Source organism: Microchirus variegatus (genome assembly GCF_963457635.1).
Source record: "Microchirus variegatus genome assembly, chromosome: 2".
NCBI lineage: Eukaryota > Metazoa > Chordata > Actinopteri > Pleuronectiformes > Soleidae > Microchirus > Microchirus variegatus.
In genome coordinates, this window is record NC_139803.1 from 14,932,652 (window position 1) to 14,942,161 (window position 9,510).

Consider the following 9,510-nt stretch of genomic DNA (forward strand, 5'->3'; position numbering starts at 1 on the left):
GTTATAACCTTTACTTGAGTATTGTTCTAATATAATTACCTGTGGATCAGTGAGTTGATTATCTCACTTCTCACACAAGTTATCAACACCCTGACAAATATGTTAAAACTCCTGCCTCCCTCACCTCCACCTCCACCATCACACCTCCCTCTCCCTCTGAGGGATCTTCATTGGAGGCGATACCCAAAGTGGGAGGGGCCACTCTTCCGTACTGTCGGCTGTGCTCATAGATGGGTATAAGACCCCCCCTGTAAGAATGCGATCACATCGGGGGGAAAAAACCAGTCATTGTGTTTCCTTCACTTCGCTTCAAACAGAGACGCTCCAAAAATGCAGCGGCTGCTCGTGTTCACTGTGCTGGCATCATCATCTTTACTGTGGACGGTCTGCAGTGGAGCAGGTGAGTGTCCTTTCATTCATTCATTCATTCATTCATTCATAACTGGACAATACTATTATTTAATGGTTTATTTATTTATTGACGTGAGTTGGTGCCTCGATTTTCATTTTAGACGGTTTGTACAGATCCCAATATTCAATGAAGAAGAAAAAAAAACACATAAAAGGCGGAATAGTTATTTATCAGAAATATGCGATCATGAAAGACCAGTTATTATGAAAAACGATCATTATTATTATTGATTATTATGCCGGGCTCATTTATAAATATACATTTAAGATCAGAGAGCTGGTTTTTTTTAAGATAAATTATTAAGTTACAAAGTTGGTATCACAAAAATATAAAAGACCGAAGTCAGAGAGAGAGACTTTGCCATTTGGAGACGGTTCTCTCTCCGGCACCAAACCCGCTCCTGCGTGACGTGACCGCCTCCACCTGCTCAGTCCATCACCGTGTTTTGCTGCGTGTCATCCTCCGCACCTTGCACACACACACACACACACACACACACTGAGCTGAGCCTCCTGCGCACGAGACTGATCGGATGCAGAAAGAGAGAGAGAGACATCTGCTCTCACATCCACACACCGACAGTCGTTTGCGTCAGTGTTGGAGTGTTGGTGCAGAGAAGAAGCGTCAGTGTCTCCAAATGAAAATGCGACGTCTTGACCTGAGCAAGTTTGTGGGGAAAAAAGGACTCAGATCGATCAACCATAACATGGAGCATTATGTGATTAAAAAAAAATAAAAAAGAATATATATATGTATATATATATATTATTATTAGTTTACAGTGAAAAAAAATCTAATTGCGGGAGGTAAAATGACAAAGTCGTTGTCTATAGGATTTGTGTAGATAATTTAGTGTTGAAAAAAATACATGTGTATATATACACACACACATATGTATTTGTCAATCCAATCAATCAGTGTATGTCAGAATAATCACTGAGTCAAATGAATGCACGGGATCATATGGTCCAACAGTAAATAAACATGTAAAACATATAGGCTTATGTATTTGAATATAATATATACGGGGTTTTTTTATGACTTGTAGTGAAAGGTCCTGTATTATATATATATATATATATATATACATACATACATACATATATATATACATACATACATACATACATACATACATATATATATACATACATACATACATACATATATATATACATATATATATAAATGTAAATATGTGTTAAAAATTCTCTGAATTGTTGTTTTTCATTAGCACAATACCACAAAATTAACATTCTGTAGTTAGACCTACGTGAATGTGTGACATCTGTTGAGTTCCGGTGCAAAACTGAAGGCTACATAGTTCCACCAGGGAACTCTTGGAAGGGAAGGATAAGGTGGCACATTTTACGCAACAGGAGCGCGGATCCCGTGGATGGCATCTGCTGATGGGGGGGGGGGGATGCTGCCCGCACGTGGAGCAGCTGTAGACAGGTGTGTGTGGGTTAAATGTGGTTTTTACATCAGCTTTGTGTTGAAGAGAAAAGTTAATGGGGATGAAAAACCTGGAAAACCGAAATTCTAGAAGTGAGCTGGCTGTGCACGTGAGGATATAACAGGAGCGCACAATTACACACACACAACAAGAATTAGAGGTGGGCGTGGCCTCCGCGTTCGTTTCGCTGTCTTTTTTGCCTTCATCTGATCACTTTTCCTCAGTGGGATGATCCATTCACTGCTCGCACTCTTCATTATTTCCCCTCTGCGCTGCGCTGCGCCTGCTGGCCAAAGCCGAGCGCTGATTGGTCAAGAATTGTGCGGACAGAGATGTGATTGGCTGTGATGAGGAGCCACATGACACGTGACTGTGTGACATTTATTGAGAGACAGCGTGGAGTTGTTGTTGTTTTTACTATTTTTTTGCTTCAGTTAAAAACACCACTGTAAAAATATTTATTTGGAAGTCTTAGATTTAAAAATGTCAAATATATTTTAGTAAAAATAAGATAGATAGATAGATAGATAGATAGATAGATAGATAGATAGATAGATAGATAGATAGATAGATAGATAGATAGATAGATAGATAGATAGATAGATAGATAGATAGCATTATTGATACATTGGTGAAAACGGATGAAAATTCAGAACTGGTGAAACATTTTATAAAATAAGGGAAATACACTAAAGTGGTGCAAAATGGCTCAGTAGCGCTCCCCAAAGGTGAAAGCTGAAACTAAGAAACTTGGTGGAAACAGGCAACAGTCCAAGACGAGCAAAAAAGTCTATTGGGACAACGGCCTCAACTCCATAGGAAGCCGCATTTTGGCGCCCATTTATTATTGATTAGCACATTTCGTAAATGAACTGGCACGTTAATCATAGCAACGTAAAGAATGTGTCAGTTTGTACGACACTACTACATAAAAAACGAACAGTTATCAAAAAGTCTAGAAGATTCAAAAGGGCGTGGCCACAGCAATCAAATTTCAACCATTCGAAACAGGATGTCCCTGTCACTTTGCCGTAGATTGACCAATCAGCTCGATACAAGAGACCTGGCCAAAAAACATCAGCACATTAAAACTGAGTTCAGGGCATAGCACCACCTGCTGGCAGGGGGGCAGCTGCGAGGGCCGTACAATGCTGCAATTCAGCTTTATTTTTATATATCTCTCCTTCTTCTTTTTTTGAATTGCTTGTTCACACCGCATCCTGCTGCAATAAACATGCCATTAACAATCACTGATATGACGTACTGGTGATTGCATTGTGACCACAACCCCAGGTTTTGCCCGCTCCTCCCCCGCTTCATTTATTTTCAGTGTCCATTATCATGCCTGAGCAGGAGGAAAAGTCTTACCAACACGGCAAAGGGAAAAAAAAACACTGACACTTCCTTCACAAAGTCCAGAAGAAGTGCTCAAACAATTGTAATAACAGAGAGGGAGACCCTCCCCGTAAATATTTGATCATTGATGCTGAAGATTGTCTCACTTGTCTAAGAAGACACAGTTCCTGTGTTTTGGAGGCGAGAACAATTCACTGTTTGCACTAATGAAAACATAATAAACCGTCTAATGAAACAGCACATTTGAATATAAACATCAAATTGAACTGGACAGAAGCCCAGCACCACAATCGCAAGAAATGTGCTTTGAGTACGGAAACGTGCATTCAATTTTGTCAATTTGATTTGACAAAATGGATTTTATTTTTCTATGTTTCAGACTGGTGCTATCAGTCCCAGTTCTCATGTGACCATAAGTGCAATGGTAAGTTTATTAATTACAGAATTAATTCTAATATTCACACTGTATTTAAAACTACTGAGATGTTTTTTTGACAGACTTTCACACTGCATTTGGAACAAAGCAAAGTAAACCCAAAGTTGATAAAAGCAACCAAAAATATGGAACATTATGGGAAATATATAGCTTTGGATATAGCTTTTGTCAAGACAATTTCTGAGAGAAACTTTGTTTTTAACAGCCTGTAAAACAAGGAATTCTGATATGATGCTTTCAAGATATTTTACCAAAATGTCTAATAAATGTGAACTTTTAAAAGACTAAGTACTGATCCCTGTGGAACTCCTCCACATGTGAAATGCAAAGCCAGTGAATTTACAGCCTTTGAAAAACAGTCTAATACAGTAGCCTAGCTGATGTCCAGGATAAAGCTTCAGTTTAAAACCAGGCTGTAACGTCATCAAACCCCAGATAACAGACAGCCTGTTTGTCCTTGTTTTAGCACCTGAGAAGTGGAACCATGCCAACAGCAACTGTGCAGGAACATCTCAGTCTCCCATCAATATTGTCACCAGAAAGACCTTGAAAAATGATCTTCTGACTCCTTTCACGTTCACCAACTACCAGCAGATCTTCAGAGGCACTATCAAGAACAACGGACATTCGGGTACGAGTATTTTTGCCTCAAATCAACAGCCATTAATCGGTGCTAAGAAGCTGTTCCTCATGTCTGATCCACAGTGTGTTGTTGTGTCTCCACCAGTTCAGGTCGCAGTTCCTCATCTCAGCACCATCTCAGGTGGAGGCTTGCCAGACACCTACAAGGCTGTACAGTTCCACTTCCACTGGGGCATTAATGGAGGGCCTGGCTCTGAACATACCATCGATGGGGAGCAGTATCCAATGGAGGTATCTTTAGCTGTTTTTGACCATATAAAGAATCAATAAAGGATTACATCTATCTATACAACAGAGCAACTCTAGATTCTCCTTTAATTCAGGTATTATTATGTCCTGTGTATAAGAATTCTTGACATCTAATGGCAAGACCTCACTTTCTCATGTGCATCAGGTAACGACACTCTTAGAAATAAAAGTGCTAAGTAGAACCATATAAAGTTCTTCGGCTTTGGCTCCAGGTAGAACCTTTTTATAAAGGCTCCATCCTTTATTCAGGAAAGGGGTTTTAAAGGGTTCTCTGGATCAAAATGGTTCTTACTGGAACCATTAGTGTTACCAAGAACTCTTGAAAAACCCTTTTTTCTGGAAATGTTTTTTCAGAAGAAAATGGTTCCAGGTAGAACCTCAGCCCTTGGAGAAGGACTCTTATTTCAAAGAGTGTATGGTGGCCTTCACATACCAAAATGGATGGGTTTTTTTTGCATAGAAAGTTTCCTCATCTTGCTCGTACCTCTGAGCTACTGTCGAAAAGATTACAGTTGCAAGACGATGGCCTTCCTACAGCAAGGCTCCTTGCTAGTTCGCAAGTTTGTCTAAAAGGCTTATTGTAAGGCTATGAAAACTGAAAGATTTACATTTTAAAGCAATTATACACTTATACAAACATACTTATGGGAAGTATACTAACTTTCTGTCATGTAAACGCTCTACCTTGTGGCATGGGAAGTCAAAAAGTACTTTGAATAATCAAATGTTGCTTATGTGAATATATTGTACGTTAAGAAATAAACTCTTTGCTCAAACTATTTGACTCTCCAGCTCCAAGTCAGTAACATCTTTTAAAACTGCTTACAAATATAATTTTCATTCTTAGCAATGTTGTTGTAGCGACAGCAGTAAATGGAGTATCTGCTGAGGGACTATTTTGAGCAGCGGATTTGACACATTAGTGTCATTAGTGACTATTTATAGAAAGAGAGCGGCCTCTGAAGATGCGACTCCATTATAATGATGATGCAAGTGTAAAACCGTGGCACTCTGGTGTGTTGTTAGACAACAGTGAAGCTGTATGTGTGTGTATATAACATATTAACACTTGTGATCTGCTATGATCCGTTATCTCCAGGTGCATATTGTCCACATGAAGAATAACTACGCTGATCTGAAAACAGCACTCGCGGACCGAGAGGGAGTCGCCGTCCTTGGGTTTTTCTACGAGGTAACACATTTTAATCCCATATGTCTGCAATGAATCTAACCTTCCAAACATGAAAACAAAGAGTGCTGAATTATTTTCCCTGTCCATCAGGCATCAATTAGTGGAAACCGAAAGTATGACCCCCTCATCAGCGCTCTGCGGAACATCAAAACGTCAGGTAGGTATTTAATGAGCGCCTAAAAACATGGTGCCATAACATTGTTGCTGATTTTCATTCTTTCCTGTTTTCAGATGCAAACGCATCTCTCGTCTCCGGTATCTCCCTGGCACAGCTGATCCCATCAGAGCAGAATCTGACCAACTACTACCGTTACAAGGGCTCTCTGACCACTCCAGACTGCTCCGAGTCTGTGATCTGGACTCTGTTTGAGCATCCCATCCCTTTGAGCACAGATCAGGTTAGTGGGTGGGGGGGAACTGACTTTTAAAACGAATATAAGCGGACTTCACATACCAGAAATGATGTTGTTCTATTTCATTTGCGCAGCACACTTCTGCTTCAAAACACACACACGATGGCTGGTTTTTCCGTTTCTGGGCTGCTATACACTCTTAGAAATAAAAGTGCCAAGTAGAACCATGTAAGTTTTTTTCGGCTTGTCCTCATAGGAGAACCCTTTTTGGCTCCAGGTGGAACCTTTATAGAAAAGGTTCTTGGTGGAACCCCCTTTTGGAGGGTTCCACCAAGAACCCCTTTAAAACCCTTTATTCAGGAAAGGGGTTTCAAAGGGTTCTCTAGATCAAAATGGTTTTAGTGGAACCAAAAACTCTTGAAAAACCCTTTCTTTGAAAAAGGGTTTTTCAGAAGCAAATGGTTCCAGGTAGAACCTCAGCCCTTGTAGAAGGACCCTTTTGGAACTTATGGGTAGTGCCTGCCAATACACAAACTGGGGCTGAATATTTGTGTTTCCTTTTTGCTCCTCCAGCTGCGAGCCTTCGCTGAACTTCAGTTTCACGACGGGAAGCCAATGGCGGACACTTTCAGGCCGGTGCAGCCTCTGAACGGCCGACAGGTCTACCGGTCTGGAAGTGCGGCGATCCTGGCGAGCTCTGTTCTCCTCGTTGCCGCCATGGCGACAGCCTTGGGACTGTCTCAGCCCAACTAGCGCGAGGTATCCCCTGCTGTCGTTTGTCACTCTTCAGCTGAACTTTGTATTGTAGTCCTTGCATGGTTGCTAAGATGATCAACCACATTGTAGTGCAGGCATGACTCACTTGGTGTTATTTCCTTACAACACAAATGACAAGGGCGTTGGAGAAATGCCTTATGAAACGTGCTGTAAGGGTTTGATCAGCATTCATGCATGTAATAATGAAGACATAGGTCTTATTTCAACCGTACGAATGTGCCATAAAGCAAATTACTCATAATCGTGACACCGTTACCCTGCAGACACCAGCATAGAAGCACATCACTCATACTCAGATACTTTAAACCACATCCACCTTGTCCAAAGTCAGGTAAATTTAGTTTCTGCTAATGTCGGTGTGACTTACTGATGGTTGCGCTGATGCCAGCCCCATGACCCGGCACATGACGTGTTGGTCTCAGTGGGGCATGGGAACAACATGGACCTATTAATAGCAGCGACTGAGTCGTACCTCCGTTTAAAAAGCCAGCGGTCAAACGAGTCAGCGGGTTTGGCCTTTTCGTTCTTTTCAAAGTCGCGGGAGCACACAGTGCAGCCATCAGGTGAAACCATCACATTCACTCAGTGAGCAGCTGTTGGAGAAATGCTTTTCTCTCCACGAAGAGCATCCATGCTGTTCTGTTCCCACCTCCCACGGTCACAGAATAAAGACAGCTGATGACACAAATGAAGCTTCAGATATGCTAATGCAACAGCAACCGTTCTGAAAAAGCAGCCACCATCATCATTGACCACGCACGTCTCAGATGTGTCCTAACATCCCACATGTTCATCATTAACTATCCACGGCTGATGGGAGTGATGCTGAACACGCACAACCGCACACACACTTACACACCTCAGTCACTCCATTTCCCACTGATGACCCGTGAAGTTCCGATAGCTTATCATGAGCCCACGTGACTGTGTTCATGGCTTCTATTACAGGTTCTCAAATGCACTGAATGTTATCGACTGTGAATTACACCACGCTGAGTCCTCACTCATTTATTCAGCAGGACTCGTCATGTATTCTAGCGAGAGATCTGTACAATCTGCCAGCAAGATGTATTGTGATGACGGAGCAAGGAATTTGTATGTTCTCCATTGTTTCATGAGGCATAAAGTTATATTTCTATGCTGTGTTATTGTACATGTGTATTTATGTACTGAATGTGTATATTAATATGAGATGCACAGTTCTTTATTGTTATTTATGTATTGCAAAGTTTATAGTGTTGAATGCATACAGTATATGAAGCAGTGAGCTTCTCATGACCAATTGATGATGATGAAAATGTCATACATAATATGGGGAATGTGTTCCAACTGAACAATAAACTACCTACAGTACATGCCTTTTTAATGGCAGTCTCCTCTGCTTAATTCAAGCTGTTTGAGCCAGCGTTTCAAAGTGTTTTTAGCCTCGGTGTTAGCCTTGCCACCCCCAACGCTCTGTGAAAAGTGATATGAGAAAATAGACTCTTTTGGCTCTGTTGTTTGTCTGCTAGCTCAGACACACGGACAAGCCTCTCACTTTCCTGTCCGATTCCCCTTCAGTCTGTCAGGAGAGTCCAAGAACACTGACGCATCTCAATCCTTTAATCCTTTTCTAATTGATTTGTTCTGATGTGACTACACACACACACACACACACACACACACACACACACACACACACACACACACACACACACACACACACACACACACACACACACACACACACACACACACACACACACACACACACACACACACACACACACACACACAAACACACACACACACACCAGATGACATTGCATTGAGTTATGGCACTTTTCCATTATAAAGTAGCACAACTCAGCTCTTTTGCGTTTCCATTAGGTATAGTACGACAGAGCATTAGGGCCAAACTTAAAAAAGAATATTTCGAGGATAAAGTTGTAATATTATGAAAATAAAGTTGTAATTTTTATTCAAGCAAATTCTCAGCTGCAACCTGTGTTAAGGAGCATTTCGTGAAGTTGCATTTTGATTTGGGGCTTCACAAATAAAGTAATACTTCATATTTTCATCACATCAGCACCACATTATCTGTAGAATCAGGACTTTGAAAAGACTGTGAAAGAAACTGAGATTGTTTGGAAGAAAGACTCACACAGACTTGGAGGAAATCGTCGCTTTTGTGGAGGAGGAAATGTCTGGTGGTGGTCGACTGCCAGGATGAGGCTGGTTCTGTCTGTCATCTGTGTGCTGCTGCTATTTAAGAATAACACATTAGATAATGATTAAAAAGAAACATTATTCTCATAATATTACAACTTTATTCTTGGGAAATTCTCGTAATATAATGCCTATTTTAGAGAGAGTCCTGCATGACTGCGCTCCAGTCATGCAGGACGTACTGAATTATTTGGTGAATTAATCTTTTTAATTAACTGATAATTATTTAGTACACCAGAAAAAATGGTTGTAAAAAGCGTAATCATGGCTTTTTCATACAGCCGTGTATGATGTCCCCACCCACGTTGACGAGGTGCTATAGTAATGGAAAACTACACGCCTGGAGTAGAGTCCAGCCGAGTTGAGTCGAGTAGTGCTTGATCTGTATATTGGAAAAGAGCTTTACACGGAAGCCGTAAAGATGTACTG

At 41.0% G+C, this 9,510-nt stretch overlaps 1 protein-coding gene across 1 annotated transcript; it reads left to right on the forward strand.

Annotated features, from left to right (window-relative positions):
- Window positions 1-282: 282 nt before the first annotated feature.
- Window positions 283-6,849, forward strand: ca4a (carbonic anhydrase IV a; the record flags this gene model as incomplete). The annotated part of the gene is made up of 8 exons (XM_083910546.1): window positions 283-400; window positions 3,604-3,648; window positions 4,127-4,291; window positions 4,388-4,533; window positions 5,651-5,743; window positions 5,834-5,900; window positions 5,975-6,141; window positions 6,670-6,849. Exons 1-8 carry the CDS (start codon window positions 331-333, stop codon window positions 6,847-6,849), a joined length of 933 nt encoding a protein of 310 aa, XP_083766672.1. The 5' UTR covers window positions 283-330.
- Window positions 6,850-9,510: the final 2,661 nt, after the last annotated feature.